Here is a 17,620-nt window from a genome sequence, read left to right as displayed (position 1 = left end):
TTGACTTAAGTGTGATAAAGATAATGAAATGTGAAAGAACATACTGAGATGAAACAGTCGAAATGGCAGCACCAGTAACACCGAGGCGGCAGTAATAAATAAGAATGGGAAACAAAAATACAGCTAATAAATTTCCAGCTCCTGCACATTGCTCAATTATATCAGCTACTAGGAAGGAAAGGCAGTGCATGGCCATGAAAATTGAATCCAAGAACTATTTCATGGATAGGCAAATAGAGCACACAAATGATGGCAGCAAACATAAGGATATGATATTTTTCGTAGATGACCAAATGATAAGATATTGCCAGTGAAAACAATATTTTATTTATTTTTTTATGAATAATGAATAAGCTTTTATTACAATATGATCAAAGACCCCATTAAGGATAGTTAGCCTCAACCAACCACCTCAGAGAATACAACTTCCCCCCTCTTAAGCAAACTGTCCCCAATACATTTGTTCCTTTGATGCCCCCCTTACTTTGCCAACCCATCATTAATTGCTCTTGATATCCATCTCACCTGCACCCTTATCTCTCCCATTAATCTTTGTAGATCTCTTAAAACAAATCTATATTTCCAAGGATTCTCCTTATTACCATTCAGCCAGTCCATTACAACTTGGAATCACCTTCAACTTCCAAGTTTCTCAAGTTGAGTACTTTTGCCCTTCTTAAGCATAAGAACTGACCACCCTTCTGCTTAGTTGAATCTCTAACCCCTAAAGGTCTGGAAAAGACATCTAAGATGTGTCAATACTCATTTCTGAATGCTCCACCCACTTCCAATTGTCCCATATTACCCAAGCTGCATCCATCAAAATTTAGCTTTATTGTACCTGATGGTGGGGGTACCAATAAACTATTGGTTTAGAGGTGCTTGAGGATGGATTTTTCACCTATCTCCAATTTCTAATAATATCATCCACTGTGAAACATGAAAAAACCTCCGTAGTTTTCACCCAATGTGCCACTTTAATAGAAACATTTTCAATGGTTTCTTCACCCTTCCTTTCCCTATTATTGAAAAAAAAATTGAAGCATTAAGGAAGTGTGGTTTTGGTGCAAGATGGTGTAAATGGATTAAAGGATGCCTACAATCTTCTCATTTCTCTGTGTTGGTAAAATGGTGCAGTCAAGGATTTCTTTGGTGCCCTAAGAGGAGTGAGACAAGGGGACCCTTTATCCCCTTTCCTCTTCACCATTTTAGCCGAGATCTTTGGCAGATTGATCTCAAAGGCAGAGAAGACTGGTCTGTAAAGGGTTGGAAAGTAGGAAGGGAGAAGGTGGTGATAACTCATCTACAATTTGCAGATGATATCATTATTTTTTGTGAGGATGGTGATGAGTTAGGAGCAAGAAACCTACAATTGCTGGTAAAACTCTTTGAAAAAGTAACAAATCTGAGAGTGAACCTTAATAAGTGTCAGGTGGCAGGATCAATTTAACACAAGAAGATGTTAATGTGTGGGCTGAGGAGCTAGGTTGCTTAAGAAGTGATTGGCCACTAGAGTATTTAAGCCTTCCCCTTGGTGCTAATCCCAGAAGTGTAGGATTTTGGAATTCAATCATGGAAAGGTTTGAAAAGAAACTCACTACGTGGAAGAGGAACTATATTTCTTTGGAGGGGAAGGATTACTCTTATTAAATCTACCCTAGCAAACATGCCAGTTTACAACCTCTTGATGTTTAGCATGCCTCAAGCTGTGGGAAAGAAACTAGAGAGAATAATGAGGAACCTTTTGTGGGAACTGGGCGAGAAGAAGAAAGATCATTTAGTAAGATGGGAGCTAGTATCCAGGAGGAAAGAATGTGGAGGATTGGGTTTAGGAAGGTTGAAGGAGAAGAACGAGGCTCTACTAGAAAAGTGGTCATGGAGGTTCCCACAAGAAACTGACAGGCCGTGGCACAAGATTGTGACTAGTATTCATGGGCTCTCTGAAAATGGTTAGGATGCTAAAGTGTCTTACAGGGTTTCTAGTGCTTCACCGTGGAAAGCGATTCACAAACTACTTCCATTGTTCCTCAATCATGTCAGGTTTGATCTCAACTCAGGTAATAAATCTAGATTTTGGGAAGATGTATGGATGAGTGATTCTTCTCTAAAGACCTTATTCCCTTCAATTTATGCTTTGTCCTGCCTTAAGGGCAAACCGGTTGCTGATTTCCTATCCACTTCTCCATCACAATCTGGTTTTTCTTGGAATCTGGGTCTCCACAGAAATGTGCGAGACTCGGAGTTGGATTTGGTGCCTTCTATCATTCAGCTGCTTGACGGGGTTTTTATTGATCTTGCTAAACAAGACACTAGAATCTGGATTCCTAACCCTCTTGGAGCTTTCAGTTGTGCATCTTTCTTCAAGACCCTGACTTCTTTCCAACCTGGGGTCCAATTTCCAGTCCAAGAAGTCTGGTGTCGCCCTATTCCCCCTAAAGTGGGTACTTTTTGTTGGGAGGTTTACCATGGTGCAATTAACACCTGTGATCTGATGCAGAGGAAGAGGCCTGGCTGGTGCCTCTCACCAAATTGGTGTTGTTTGTGTGAATCAAATAGCGAAACTGCTCTTCATATTTGTGTTTCCTGTCCTGTAGCTAGCAGCATCTGGGATTGGTTTTTTTCTCTCTTTGGATGAAGGTGGGACACCCCAGTGAGCTTGGCAAGACTGTTTGAAGCCTCCACTTTCAGGTGGCCAAAATGAAGAGGAAAAACTCTATGGAGATGCACACAGGCAGCAGTACTCTGGATGTTATGGGAGGAAAGAAATCAGAGAATTTTGAAGGACAGAAAAGGTTCAAGGAAATACTGATAGAAGGGACAATGTTAAAAGTGATCTCATGGATAAAATCGATGGATTTATTCTCAGATTTTACTGTGGATGATATTTTCAAGAATTGGACTGTTGCATTCTCATCATCTGCAAAAAAGAAGGCAGTAAGGAGTTGGGATCCTCCTGAATCTGGTTTCCTCAAATTAAACTTTGATGGGAGCAGTTTTGGCAATCCGGGCATGGCTGGAATTGGTGGGGTTATAAGAGATGACACGGAGTGTAGTGGGGCTCTTTTCCGGCCCTATTGGGTGGGGGACTCCATTATAGCTGAACTAAAAGCAATGGTTTTCGGAATACAAAAAGCCATGGAAATAGGCGTGCGAAAGTTGGTTGTTGAAGGCGACTCCAAAGTGATTATAAGCTGCCTAAAACAGGATCAAAAGACTCCATGGATATTCGGAAATGAGATCAAGAAAATTAAGCACATCACAAAGGACATTCGATTATTAGTTCAGTGGACTCCAAGAGTGGCAAATGGGTTCGTGGATCAGCTAGCAAAGCAAGGGGCTAATAGGGAACAATGTTTCTGGGCTCTATTGTAAGATTGTAAGGCAAATTTGGGTAGAATGTTTTTTGGACAGTGGGGTAGCGGGTAGCCGAGGCTACCCAATCTTTGCACTAATTTTCATATCTTTTCATTAATAAAATTACTTTCACTGATCAAAAAAAATTATTAAAATAAAAAGGAATGAAATACAACAGAGGTGATAAGATATCACCAAAGAGCAACAGCACCCCCATATACCCAGAATAAGCCAAGCAAATACCCTTAACATACCCAAAACAGATACTCAAAAATACAACAATCACCGACCAACAACTGATCCACCTCAAAAATGCCTCCCTGAATCGTCCCCCTTCAATCTTCATCCGTGAGAATATCTTCTTGATCTGAGACATCCTCCTTCCTGCCGGGATAATTTTTTTCTTCAATTCCTCCTTTTTTTCTTTTTTCGAATTCCTCAAAGGCCCTCCTAGCAAACCCCTCACCCCCCTCCCCCCAAGAAACACAGACCCAGACTTTTCCCAATCGTAACCTCTCTCCACTAATTTCTAGTGGGCTACGCCACCTGAATTTCTGTCTATAATATCACTACTTGGCAGCCTGTTTGCACCAGAGTTATGCTCAACCCCATTCAGCTCGCTTTCCTGATGTTCCTCCATCTGAAGTGGGACCAAAGACTTGAGTTTGCTGTGTTGCCTCCCTATGAACTGTATCAGATGCCCCATTGTTTCTCACTCTTCTCCTCTTGTACACCCATTTGTATTTTTTTGTAGGTCCTGCCCCCATCAAGCCGAGTTTTAGCCTTGAAAAAATCTTTGTTACATGAACGATGTTATGGCTTCTCAAATTACAAAGCTTCTTATTAGTTGTCTCATTAGTCTGTTCCTCCTCCTCCTCAAGATTGCTCCCTATACCCAAGTCGGCTCCCACCCTTCCAACCTTTACCTCCTCGTAAAGCCAACTATCGTCTACAATGTTTTCACCTTGTCCTTCAGGGGGTTCTTCACCAGTTGACACTTCCTTTCCTGTAACCTCACCTTCATTTTTCAACTCAGCATCAGCACTAACACTTCTTTTCTGAACTGTCACCTCCCCTTTTTCAACCTCTCTGATTCCGCCAAAACAAAAGATTCTGATGTCATCGAATCTGATTTTTCAGATTCACGGTGGGTACCTCGCCAGACTCAACGTGATCACTCTGTAGTCTGTTCATTCTGATTGTTGATGTTTTGGGGAAGTTGATACACAGGACAGATTCTAGGGGTCTTATCAAAGGATGGAGGGTTGGAAGGGAGGAAACACCCCTCACCCATTTACAGTTTGCTGATGACACAATTCTATTATGTGAAAGAGGTAATGTGGGTTTTAATAGGAACATGAAGTTGGTGATACAACTTTTTGAGCAAATGTCAAATTTGAAGGTGAACTTTGGGAAAAGCTGTGTAGTGAGTGTAAACTTGGAAGAGGGAGAGATCAGGGAGAGTGCAGAAGTGCTTGGGTGTGAAGTTTCGGAATGGCCTTTAAATTATCTTGGGTTGCCTCTAGGTGACAACCCTAAGAGAGAGAGCTTTTGGAACCCGGTGGTGGAAAGATTTGAAAAGAGACTTGCATCCTGGAAAAAGAATTATCTCTCTCTTGGTGGAAGGATTACACTGATTAAGGCCACACTAGCAAACTTACCCATCTACTTCATGTCAGTATTTAATGTCCTATTGAAGGTGGCTAGCACGTTAGAGAGGATGATGAGAGACTTCCTTTGGGAGCCGAGAGAGGAGAAGAGGGATCATAGAGTTAGATGAGAGGTGGTGACCAGGAGTAAAAACTGTGGTGGTTTGGGACTCGGGAACATTAGAAAAAGAAATATGGCTCTTATGGGGAAGTGGTTGTGGAGATTTCCTTTGGAGGAGAAGCTGTGGGTTAGGATAGTGGCAAGCATACATGGGCTGGAGCAAAATGGATGGGATGCTGGAATCAGAGCTAGGACCACAAGTACCTTTCCTTGGAAAGCAATTCATGATCTGCTACCAGTTTTCTCCCCTTATATCAGGTATGACTTGAATTCAGGTAATTCCATAAAAGTTTGGGAACATATTTGGGTGGGGACTGTACCTTTAAAAGATCAGTTTCCTTCTTTGTATGCTCTTTCGGACCTTAAGAATGAGCCAGTTTCTTCTTTCATCACCCCTTCCTCTTCCAGTTCTGGGCCTAGGTGGAACTTGGGTCTGAGAAGGGCTGAGGGACTCAGACCTCGACAGTATCTCGAGCCTCCTTGATCTCCTTGATAATGTCTTCTTAGGCCCCTCAAACATGGACTCTAGAATTTGGACCCCTACCCCAACTGGCTCTTTTTCTTGTGCCTCCTTCTTTAAAGTTTTAAGCCAGTCCACTGATCCTGTTACCCTCCCTTTCCCGGTTAAGGAGGTTTGCTGTAGACCAGTTCCTCCTAGGGTTGGTAGTTTTTGTTGGGAAACCTATTAACACTGATGATTTGCTCCCAAAAAAGAGACCCAATACTTGCTTGTCTCCTCATTGGTGTGTTCTCTACAAAGCGGAGGGGGAAACTGGTTTCCACTTACTGGTATCTTGCCAATATGCAAAGTCTGTTTGGGAGTGGGCCTTTTCTCTCTTTGGGAGTTGCTGGAATCCCCCATCAAACATGCAGGGGACTGAGGGCTGCAGTATGTTGGTCACATTGGGAAGAAAGAAACTCCAGGATCTTCTCAGAAGTCAAGAGGGGGGCTGATGAACTGAGGACCACAATTCATATCAGGGTTGTACAATGGCTGAAATCCTTAGTGCTATTTACATATTACACTGTGGATGACATGCTGAGGAAGTGGGGAGAAATTGCTAACTGTTCACAGAGCAAATCAGCAATGAGTGTGCCTTGGACCCCCCACCTGCTGGATTCTTAAAACTGAATTTTGATGGCAGTAGTAGAGGGAACCCTGGACAGCCAGGGATTGGAGGTGTTTTCAGGGATGAGAATGGGGTCATTTCTGCATTATACTCAGGCCCAATTGGAGTGGGGGACTCCCTTAGAGCTGAGATTTATGCAGTTATGGAAGGGATCCAGAAAGCCAAGGAGATGAATATCAGAAAAATCATAATTGAAGGGGACTCAGAGGTGGTAATAGGGTGGCTGAATAAAGATAACAGTAGCCTATGGAATTACAGTAATGAGAGGAAAAAGTTTAAGTGGCTGGTGAGGGAGATAGAAGTGAAGATGAGGTGGGTTCAAAGATCGGCTGATGGTCTAGCCAAACAAGGGGTAGAAAGGGACTCAATGTTTTGGGCCAATTTGTAAACTACTATTTCCATTTCCTTTTCTTTTCTTAAGTGCTCAAGCTGTATATGGAAGACAAGAGTGCTTGTCTTCTTCTTTGTAATCATCTTTTTCCTGATTTAATGAAGTTGCTAATGAATGTGTTATTGATCAAAATATATATATATATGCCTTAATGTTCTAGGCAAACAAACTAATAGAATAGAAAACCTATTAAGTTCTTTAGAGGTTTCTAGAACCAAGAGCAAAAGGGAAAAACCTATGGCAGTAATGTCAAGTTTCCCAACTAATATGAAGATACAAAAAACTCCTTTTGATTAATCAAAGGTAAGCTACAAGGAGATATCTACAAAGTTAATCTCCTCTTCAAAATGGGAAAAAGGAGAGACATCTAGACCTTTAAAGCTGACAAGGGCACAGACTCTTGGTTAACAACCAGATTAACTTCTCTCTTAAAATGGGAAAAGGGAGAAAAGGACAACTTTCTCAAAATAGAGAAGGTAGAAAAGGCCTCAGACTCTCACTCAGTAAATTTACTAAGTGAGGAAGAGGGCTGTGAAGAAGAAAATGCAGAATCGATTAAAGATTTAGAAGAATCTTTAGCAGAGATAAATAAGATCTCTTATCAAAGCAAGAAGCCTTATTACCCTAGGTATACACCAATTGATTTATTATTTGAAGAACCAGTTAAGCCCCAAGTTGGCTATAATTGGAATACCTTTTATGAATGGAATTTAGATGGAAAATCTGAATATCAGATTCATGAGATGATACATCACATGACGATGTATGCCAGTGCTAGTAAATTAGCTGGGAATGATGAAAAGGTTATCGCCACAATAATCACTGAGTCCTTTATAGGACAATTAAAGGGCTGGTGGCATAACTACTTGACCGAAATAGAAAAAGAATTCATCCTAAATTCTGTCAAAAGAGACGCTGATGGCCAATTCAGGATGTCGTCACAACACTGATTCTCAACATTCTTAGTCATTTTATAGGCGAATCAAAAAATATGAATGAAAGGTTAAGTGAACAATTAATAAATCTAAGATGTAAAACACTATCTGATTTTAGATGGTATAAAGACGTCTTTCTGTCTAAAGTACACAGACTCCCCGACTCCAGGCAGAATTATTGGAAAGAACAGTTTATCTCTGGTCTTCCTCCAGTATTTGCGAAAAAGGTAAGAACTCACCTCAGAAATATAGGAGGTGGTAGAATGCTATACCCGCATTATACATATGGGTACTTAGTCCAAATAATTAAACAAGTTGGATTAGAACTGTGTAACGATCTACATCTAAAGAAGTAAATTAAGAAAGAAAAGGCTGACTCTAAAAGAGAGGAGATTTCTGTTACCAGTTTGGAATAGCTCCTAAGCTGTCTCATTCCAAACCAGTTCACAGAAAAAAGAAATCAAAATTTTACAAAAAGAAAGAAGAAAAAAGAAATAGGAAACCAAACTTTTCTAAAAGAAAAGAAAACAAAAGCCCAACTTGTTTTAAGTGTGGAAAAAAGGGAAATTACGCTAAAAGTGTTTCAAAAATACAAAAAAGGTGAATGGATTAGGAGAATCGGAAGAGGAAGGACAATCGGAGAGAGAGTCCTCAACCTCTTCAGAAGAGTGTTGCGCGAAAGGAGTATGTACTTGCAAAAATGAGACAAGTATAGAAGAAGAAGATTCAGGCGAAATTAATGTATTGACCCTAGATGAAGAACACCTCTTAGAAATTCTGGAGGAAATTCCTGATGAGGAATTAAGAAAAAAGCATCTATTGTTGGCCCTCCAAAAAAAAGAAAAGGAAAATAAGGAAAAGGCTAAAAAGCCATTTGAAGCCAAGAATATAATTTCATATAGTGAGATTATGAAAAAAGCTCAAGCAGGAACTTCTCGACCTCCTACCTTGCATGATCTCAAGCACGAGGTCAATGAGCTCAAAAGGGAAATTAGAACCCTAAAAGACAGGGTTGATCAACTAGAATCTGAGAAATCCTGGGCAAAACAATCTGAAAAATCTTCAGAAATAGAACCCACAAAATTTGTTGGAGAAGATGAAGAGTTCATATACTCTATTGAATAAGTCAAGTATCAAAACTGGTATTCAAAAGTCACCACTAGGATAAAAGATTTTAATTTCTCGGTTATCGCATTAATAAATTCGGACACAGATATAAATTGCATTAGAGAAGGGATTGTCACTTCCAAATATTTTGAGAAAACATCTCAGCAGGTGAATGCCGCTGATGGAAGAAAATTAGGAATAAAATATAAAATCCCTACAGCTAATATTTGTAATCAGGGTACTTGCTTAAAATCTACCTTCCTTATGATTAAACACCAAAATCAAGAAGTAATTTTGGGAACACCTTTCTTGCTATCAATCCTTCCCTGCCAAATAGATTCTACAGGGATCACTACTACCATAGGAGAAAAAACAATCACCTATAAATTTTGTCAAAAACCAAAAATCACTACAATAAACACCCTAAAAGAAAGCATGAAGGGTAAAGTCAAGTTTATCTCTAAACTACAAACAGAGATAAAAGAAAAGCAGATAATTAAGGTGCTAAATGACCCAAAAACCTAGTTGGAAATTAAAAATTTCCAGACAAAAATAGGAAAAGAAATATGCGTTGAAACCCCTAGCGCATTCTGGCACAGAAAAAAAAAAAAAAAACATATGGTGGATCTTCCATATGAAGAGGGATTTAATGAAGCTAAAATCTCTCTCTCTCCCCCTCATCCTTCTTCCCGTCTCCCCTCCTCTATTCCGTCATTTTCCGCTACAACTCGTTGCAGCACCAGCTTGGGTCGCAGCTCCTTCCTCCCCAATCTCTCCTCTCTCTCATTTTCTCTTTTCTCTGCCTTCCTCTCTCTCTCTCCCCTCTTTCTTTTATTATTCATTTTTTTTTCATTTTCTACTCCTTCCCACAGTTGTTGCCCCCTCTATCACCGCCGAACTAGTGGCAGTAATGTCGTTCTTCCTCTCCTTCTCTCTCCTTTTTCTCTATCCTCTCTTTCATTCTCCCTCTTGCCTATTATTTTTGTCATTCTCTGCCCTCTTGCACTCTTTCATCGTTTAAACTTCCCTTCAGTCATTCATCAATCCTACTCGTCGTCATTTCCACCGATCAGACAGGGTAGAGTCATCGTAGTCATCACCTGAGTGGTTATCCTTGCAATAAGAAGCTTGTCTTACCTTCGTCAACCTCCTGGTGGAATTATTCCAAAGCGGTTGTTATCCGAGGAAGAATAAACCGAGATCGAAGTTTGTCTAAGATTTCCCATCTCTCTTCTTCGTCTTTCCAAGTCAAAACGCACCCAGTTCCACCATTCGAACTCAGAATCTACGATCGAAAGTTGTTATCTCACTGGTATCTTCATCACAAGCTAGTCTCGTCTTCGATGTTCTAGAAAGGTGATCTAACCCAGAAACACACTCTTGTTGCAGCATCCAATCTCAGGCCGATATATCCTCAGGTAAGTCCAATTATATTTGTCTTTGATGAACAGTGTATTCTTCTCCCCAATTGAAAGTAAAAGACATAAATAAGCACAGAACATGCATTGCCAACACTACCCCTATTGTGGCCATGGGAATGCCACTTCCTTCCAAAGTAGACCCTCCTCTTGCTTCACAACCACATCCGACAACAGAATCCTCCCAAATTTATCCTCAGCCACCACCACCGCCATAACCAATAATGGCCTCGTTCCTTTGTGCCTCCGGCGGTGGTTGGTAATGTCGGAGATGAAGAGGGTCCTCCTCCTGCTCCCCACATTCATCCCAAACGTGTGGGTGGAAATGGGAGAGAGAGAAGAGGACAAGCGGAGCAAGCGAGAGATGCTTATTTCATGGTAGAGATGGAGCCTGGAGGTAAGGAAACAATACCAACGTGGCACTAGTGGCAATAAGGTGGTGCCACTTGACTTCGGCCCATGAAATCAATCAAAAAGATAAAGGGCTATATGAGAAGAGGAGAGAATAGGAAGTGGGCCATGGCGCATCAGAAACTTAGAAAACTAGAGAGAGAGAGAAAGAGAGAAGTCAGAGAGGAGGATGGAAGGTTAGCCGTCATCGTTGCTTTGAGTAGAGAAGACGGTGATCTTCGCCAAAAAGGGTATTTTGGGTATAATTTAATATTAAATCAAACACCTGAACGTAGTTGTCAAGGCGCCTAGACGGGCACCTAGGTGATGGAATTTGAAAGTATAAAATAAAGATCCATAACCCTTCTTAAGCTACTATTTTAGTTTTTTGTACTGACCAACATACCATATACTGGTTATTAGCAATAAATTCATTCAAATAAAACATAAAATTCCATCATATACATCATACCTGTTTCAGGCCAAGAAAAAAGGAGGAATGTAGCAAAAAAAAAAAGAGAGAAAAATAAGGGGGCAGAGCCCCTGTTTTGTTCCCAAAAAATATTTCTTAAAAAAGAAAAAAAAAACATAGTAGTTAGAGGACATGGAGCAAAAAAGAAAAATAGGAGTAAGAGAGTTGAACTGTCTTTAAGGTGGCAAAGGCCCTGTTTCAGGCTAACAAAAAGGGAGAATGCTGCAATAAAAAGAGAGAAAAATAAAGGGACAGACCCCTGTTTCGTCCAAAAAAAAGCATTATTAAAAAATAGTGCAAAACAATACAGGAAAGGTTTAGAAAGTTGGGGCGCAGAAGAAGAACCCCTGTTTCGTTTCCAAAAATTCTTTTAAAAAAAAATAGAAAATAAAATACTGGAGTACCAAGTTGATTTGAGGAAGGAGGAGGGAGGAGGAGGTTGAAGAGGCAGAGCCTCTATTTCATCCCAAAAAAGTAAGAAAAAAAAGGGCCACAGAACAATTGGACTGTTTAAGAAGAAGGAGAAGAAGAAACTTACCGGGAGGTCTTGGATGACTTGGACTAAGTCTTTGGTTTCTCTTCTCAGTCTCAGTTCAGAATGCAAACCCAAATAACTTTTGTAGCTTTAGTAAAAAATGATTTATCTTTATAAAAATAGTTGTAACATACAGCAGGATGTATACTAATAAAATAAAACCAACCAATAAAATGATACAATATATAAAGGCATTCAAAAAATGATATTGTGTATATGTGTGAGCATCTAATACAAAAAACACTTGGCGTTGGGCGAGGCGACTTCTAAAAATCGCCTAGTCACCTAGGCGTCGCCTTGGCAACTACGCACCTGAAGTCACGTGTAAACGGTCTGTGGCGGAGACTTATCAAGAAGGGAGATGTACGACAATTGTCAAAAACAGTAGGGGTACTTTAAGACAGTACTGAAACAGTAGGGGTATAGTTAGTCAATTTCCTAAACCTTACGGGTTGTTTAAGAAATTTGCCCTAAAATATAATAGGTGCATATGTTTTGCATTTTGGACTCTTGATTGATATATTATCAATAAATTGAGTGATATCCATGCATCCTGTTATATTAATTGTAATATATTTTTTTCATTTATACCATTAAAATATACATTTCTATGTATTTATACATTATCTGTGACTATTTGACTTTAAATTTAGTATTACTAATGTAGTTATGGAATTTGTACATGTTTTCAAAGCATATCCATATCCAAATTGTCTGATTTGATGCCCGATACCAATACTTTAATCCTTGGGTGCAACTATAAATCCATCTCCCCCGCCTACTACTAAACCCACACTTGGGTAGGGCCAAGTCTAGAAAGAAACAGTCTCCGAAGTCATAAGCTTTCTCCAGATCAATCTTACAAACCCAAAACTTTCTTCTTGTTCTTCTCAACACATTCATTGACTATCAAAATGAGGCCAATCATTTGCCTCCTGGCTAGGAACATTCCTTAGTTTTGAGAGATAGAAGGTAGAACCCCTAACCTTAAGTATAGAGCATTCACCATCCCTTAGAAGTGTAAATGACCATCAACATGTACCTTCTTTTAGCTGTAGACAGTACTTCCAGAAAGTTATGCATAAATATGTAACTTTTACTTATAAAAAATATGTAATATGTTATTAATTGCATAGTGTATACCGAATTAGTATTCATTGCAAACAACAAGAAGGACCTACTGGAACGAATATCAATAGTAATCAAACATAAACTTCAGCCAAAGGTTATGCATATTCAGGTGTAAAGATTTGCCTGATACAAAATAGTATGAGCAATATGCTAATACCGTGAGAAGATAATCAGAACTCAGAAAATCTCCTCAAGTCCTTGTTCTGTTAATAATTTTCTAAAGGCAATCAAAAAACTTACCTAAACACAGAACAGGGGTCTTGGTATCTTTAAATCCACGGAAGATGCCTTGAAGAGCCAGAGAAATCACAACTGCAGGAGCACCAAAGGCTCTCAGTGAGAGAAATTTCTGTGCTGAAACACGCATGGGTGAAGCCTGTTCAAAAAAAAAGAATTTTAGGAAACAGTCCTCCCCTGTAAATAGAAAATGATGTACATGAAAAATGAAATGACATGACACAGAAAACTGAGATTTGTGAAAAGAACATATTGGAAAATAACTTTGTATCAGAGAACACTAGATGCCATTGTAATCGCAGTACAAACATGCTCAGATAGATGATGGAATATGTCAATTTTTTTATAAATGATGGAATATGTTAAATATTATTTAACTTAAAATATGTTTTAACTTACAGTTGATATACCCATAATGTTGAGGAGCGCTCCAGATCCCAAAGACAAGGCTATAGCCTCAATGACACCAATTCCAAATGCCAAAAGTAAGGCAGTAGAGACAGATTGAAGTTGCTTTCTTTCATCCTTTTCATTGTGTTGCTTATTGTTATGATTTTCTTCCTCACAATCCCCATCTGTGGACCAATCAACCTAATTACAGATATAAAGTGAAACTGCTGAAAGGAAATAATTTTGCTATATATGCAATGAAATCAATGATAAATGCATGTTCAAAAATTAACTTCCAAGTCCTCAAACCATCTAACAAACTACCTGTGGGAGATCTCTTGTTTGTACTTTTTGAGATATCTTCAGCCACAAATGAAGTTGCAACACTAAGGAGGGGAATATTGAATAACTTCGATATAATGTTAAAGATTGATATGGAAACACCAGCAGAAGCTAACTCCACAGAACCTACACAGTCAAATAAAAATGAGACTTTTCCAAGTAATGGTGCCAATGACATTTTTTAGACTGGTGACTGAATTTTAAATACAAAGAAAACAAAAATTAGAAAAATCATATGAATATACAAAACAGATCTGATTTTTCAGAGATTTGATCAGGCATGACATCCAAAGAACATTAAAAAAAATCTAATGATAAGGACTTAATGTCCAAACATATGAAACAATACATACACCAAATATTGAAAGCAAAGAAGTTCTGCAACAGACCAACAGCGAAACCAACAAATACATAATAGAGCCCATATGAGTAGATATTTTGAATTAAGATTGAGGCCTAGACACTTAGTTCAGGTTTCATAGTGGTTAACCCCTTTTAAACATCTGATTCATATGATAAAAGTAGAGAGTTTTGAACAGTTACCTAATCTACCAATATAAGCTGTCTCCATCAGTTGTGCCAAAGGATCAATTGCTTGTCCAGCTAGTGCTGGTAAAGTAAGAAAAATGAGCTCACTTTTGACATTTTGAGAATGTGATTGCCTGCTAGCTGCCCCCGACAACTCACTGACAACCAAATAAAAGGAATTTGCAACTAATATGTAAGAATTATAATCTAAGTCACAGGGAAAACTATTTCTTAATGGCATCAAAACTTCACAGAGAACATAGAAAGCATTGGACAATAGAAAGAAGAGCTATCAGGTTAGCATGTTAGCAGTCAGCGTGAAGAACAAAGATAAGCCAAAGAGTTTGTCCATATTGCAAACCCATTATTTCTCTATACCTTTTTCAATTAATACCAATTAGGGCTGGCAATGGAAGTTGAAATAAATTCGGTATCTTAAAGTGATCTCATAGGACCTGATCAAACATGAATGATGGGATCCAGGTTTGGTTTAGTATATAAAATAGGAGGGAGAGGCCTGACAGATTTAGGATTTACATTTTGAAGTTTCTCCATGTGCTGATTCTCCAACTGGCCACTGGTGCTTCCTCTAAAATACTTGGGAATTTATGGAAGATAACCTTTTTCTCCAAGTGAACGATTTATTGCACTATTGTTCTTCAATTGTGAAGCTGGTTGGAAATTTATGGGAGATAGCCTTTTCCTCCCAGTGAACAAATTATTGCACTATCATTCTTTGTTTGTTAAGCTAGTGGAATATTAAAGACAAGGGCTTAAATATTCTTTTAGGCAGGCTACCTGTAGTTCTTTTAGGAGAAGAAAATAAATTATTCCAAAACCAAGTTTTGATACCTAAAACTCAAGATGATCACCCAAACTTGAAGATTATTTTATGTAAATTGAATGGAAAGGAATTACTGTAGTTATTTTAGGAGAAGAAAATAAATTATTCCAAAACCAAGTTTTGATACCTAAAACTCAAGATGATCACCCAAACTTGAAGATTATTTTATGTAAATTAAATGGAAAGGAATTACTGGTGGATTGAACTGTTCAGACATTTTCTGAAGATGATAGAAAACCAATCATTTACAAGAGGAGTTCCTATGGTTTATGTAGTTTGTTGATAACATAGTGTCAATTGATAAAACCAAGGATGGGCTGAATGCAAAGGTAGAATAATGGAGAAATGCTTTAGAATCAAAAAGTTTCAAGACTTAGTAAATGAAACTAACCACTTTCAGTACCTTCGATCATCCATAATGAAAGAGAATATAAAGAATGTTGCCCAATAGAATTAGAACAGGGTTGTTGAAGTTAGGAAGTGCATCCTCTGTGCTGTGTCACTGGCAATATACCAATGAGCCTAAAAGGAAAATTCTATAAGACAGTTATAAGACCAACATTGCTATATGAAACAGACTACAGAGTGTTGGGCAATAAAAAAAACAAAAGAAAAAGAAAAAGAAAAACATATTCAAAAAATGAGCATAGCTGAGATGAGGTGGCGGGATGGAAAATGGATGGGTCACAAGAATAGTTGAGATGACTTAGGAGTAGCTCCAATTAGTGACAAGATGGGGGACTGCACCAGTGAGGAGCAACTTGATGCAAATAGAAGGTTCTAAGGCTATGTTTGGTTTGAAGGAAAAGGTAGGAAAAGAAAGGGAAAGATAGGAAAACCTGCACAAGCCTTGTATGGGTTTCCATACCTTTCTCTACCTTTTCCTTCAAACCAAAGACAGCGTAAAAGAACCAGACCAAAGAAAATATGGTCTGAGGTGGTAAAAAATGATTTAAGGACTTATAATTTGACAGAAAACATGGATCTTAATAGAGCACAATATCAAGATAAGTCAACAAGATTCATGTAGATGACCCCAAATAGTTGGGGCTATAGTTGAGTGGAGTATTTATATATTGAAAATTACTTTTTAAGGTGCAGCAAATTGTGTAATGCAACTTTTTAAGACGTGGCCCCTGAGAAATTGCAAGTGGCGCCATGGCTCCAAAATAGCATGCTGGGTCATGTTGATAATAATATAGCCTCTTCCACAATGATATGAGAGACAGAAAATAAAGGAAGAAGGTTAGAAAGAAAGTAACAATGCTAATTAACATGTTAAAACAATGTAATGTGAAGATTAACCGGTTTGGTCTGGCGCAATTCCCTTACCTCAAATTGCTCACAGTACGCCCTTTCTTTGTATTGAATCTCTCCTCCACATTGTAATCATCCGCACCACAATCTGGACTATACTGATTTCTGACCACAGGAAAAATGCGCTTCCTGCAAGAGCTAACGACCGAAGAGAACAAGACGCCATGGTCCGAGGAAAGTCGTAAATGCTTGAGGACATCGGAAGAGCTTATTTCCCTCTTATCAATCTTCGTGAGGCAATTATTAATTTCATTTGAGCTTTCAGGAACAAGTATCCTTGTATTCTTTACTGATCTCCTTCCATATCTTGTAGTTGCCAATCCATTAGAGTACGCACCGACCAGATGGGTAACCGTCATTATAAGAAGATGCTATTTATTGCTTCAAGTCCAGGAGTCGTTTTCAGGGCAAACACTGCCAACATTAAAAGAACATGTAAAATCTGATATCTGTTAATATAGTCTAAAGTCCTTCAATAAAACGAAAACCAGAAGCCCCCCCCCCCTCCAAATTCTGCAATTCGCAGTGATACAGAAAGAGAGACAGAACCCAGAATGCAAATTAGCATAGAACTTGCATACAAAAGCCCCGACAAAAGACTGTTCGAAAGAAAAAGGTGGAAGACGACATTACAAAAGTTTAGAGAGTTAAAATCGAGAGATTTCGAGATGAAAACTTGGAAGAAATTGGATACACTTTCAGCTCTATAGAGGAAAGAATGGAAGAAGAATTAAATACCTTTTACCTGGGGTTTAATTGTTTCAAAAACGAACTTCGGAGAAAACCCTCACAAGCTCCATGAAAAATCTAAACATGAGAACGAACCAGGAAGAAAACGAAGTTAGGGCTCTATTACTCTTAGAAAGCATTTCCTATCAAATCAAAAAAAAAAAAAAGACAAATGGCATCTGCTCCTGTCAGATAGAAACATGAGATTCCGAACATTCTGATACAGTGAAAGCTTCTACATTCCTCGGGTAATTTGTTGAACCGGGAAGGCCGGTTGGTCCTCTGAATTGAAGTCACATCTGCGCCCCACATATACATCTGAGCGTGCATTTGAAATACCTTCGTACCTATCACGGGAGATGATCCCAATGCACGGTTTAGATGTGCTGTGTGGCGCCAATGTGATCTCAGAATTCTGATGCTAACTAACGCCTATCAACGCTATAAAACAGGCGGCAATTGACAACATCAACGTGACACCGTGACAGACGAGATGGGATTAGCTGGGGACTTATTGGCCGTTGAAAACGGGTGCGGAAGCCGAGTTCGGATTTCCTGCATTTGGTTACATGTGTAGTGGGGTGCAATCAAATTGGGACA

At 39.0% G+C, this 17,620-nt stretch overlaps 1 protein-coding gene across 4 annotated transcripts in view; it reads right to left on the bottom strand.

Moving 5' to 3' along the window:
• The window catches only part of LOC104587108 (MATE efflux family protein), a 49,390-nt gene extending 32,142 nt beyond the window's left edge, over positions 1–17,248 (bottom strand). For 3 of the 4 annotated variants that reach the window (XR_733548.3, XM_010244567.3, XM_010244566.3), the window contains exons 1-7: positions 17,030–17,248; positions 16,307–16,705; positions 14,146–14,288; positions 13,585–13,728; positions 13,270–13,445; positions 12,874–13,009; positions 45–141 (exon numbers count right to left, since the gene is read on the bottom strand). Coding sequence is in view for 3 of the 4 variants with exons in the window: in XM_010244567.3 (XP_010242869.1) it covers positions 45–141; positions 12,874–13,009; positions 13,270–13,445; positions 13,585–13,728; positions 14,146–14,288; positions 16,307–16,650 (1,040 nt within the window). In the remaining variant the exon portion in view is untranslated. The remainder of the gene's footprint in view (positions 1–44; positions 142–12,873; positions 13,010–13,269; positions 13,446–13,584; positions 13,729–14,145; positions 14,289–16,306; positions 16,706–17,029) is intronic. The other variant, XM_088889745.1, reaches the window with a different exon arrangement.
• Positions 17,249–17,620: the final 372 nt, after the last annotated feature.

Source organism: Nelumbo nucifera, chromosome 6 (assembly GCF_055504915.1).
Source record: "Nelumbo nucifera cultivar China Antique chromosome 6, China Antique-T2T, whole genome shotgun sequence".
Taxonomy (NCBI): Eukaryota; Viridiplantae; Streptophyta; class Magnoliopsida; order Proteales; family Nelumbonaceae; genus Nelumbo; species Nelumbo nucifera.
Note: the sequence above shows the minus strand (reverse complement) of the source record. Positions and strands in the feature narration are given on the sequence as shown.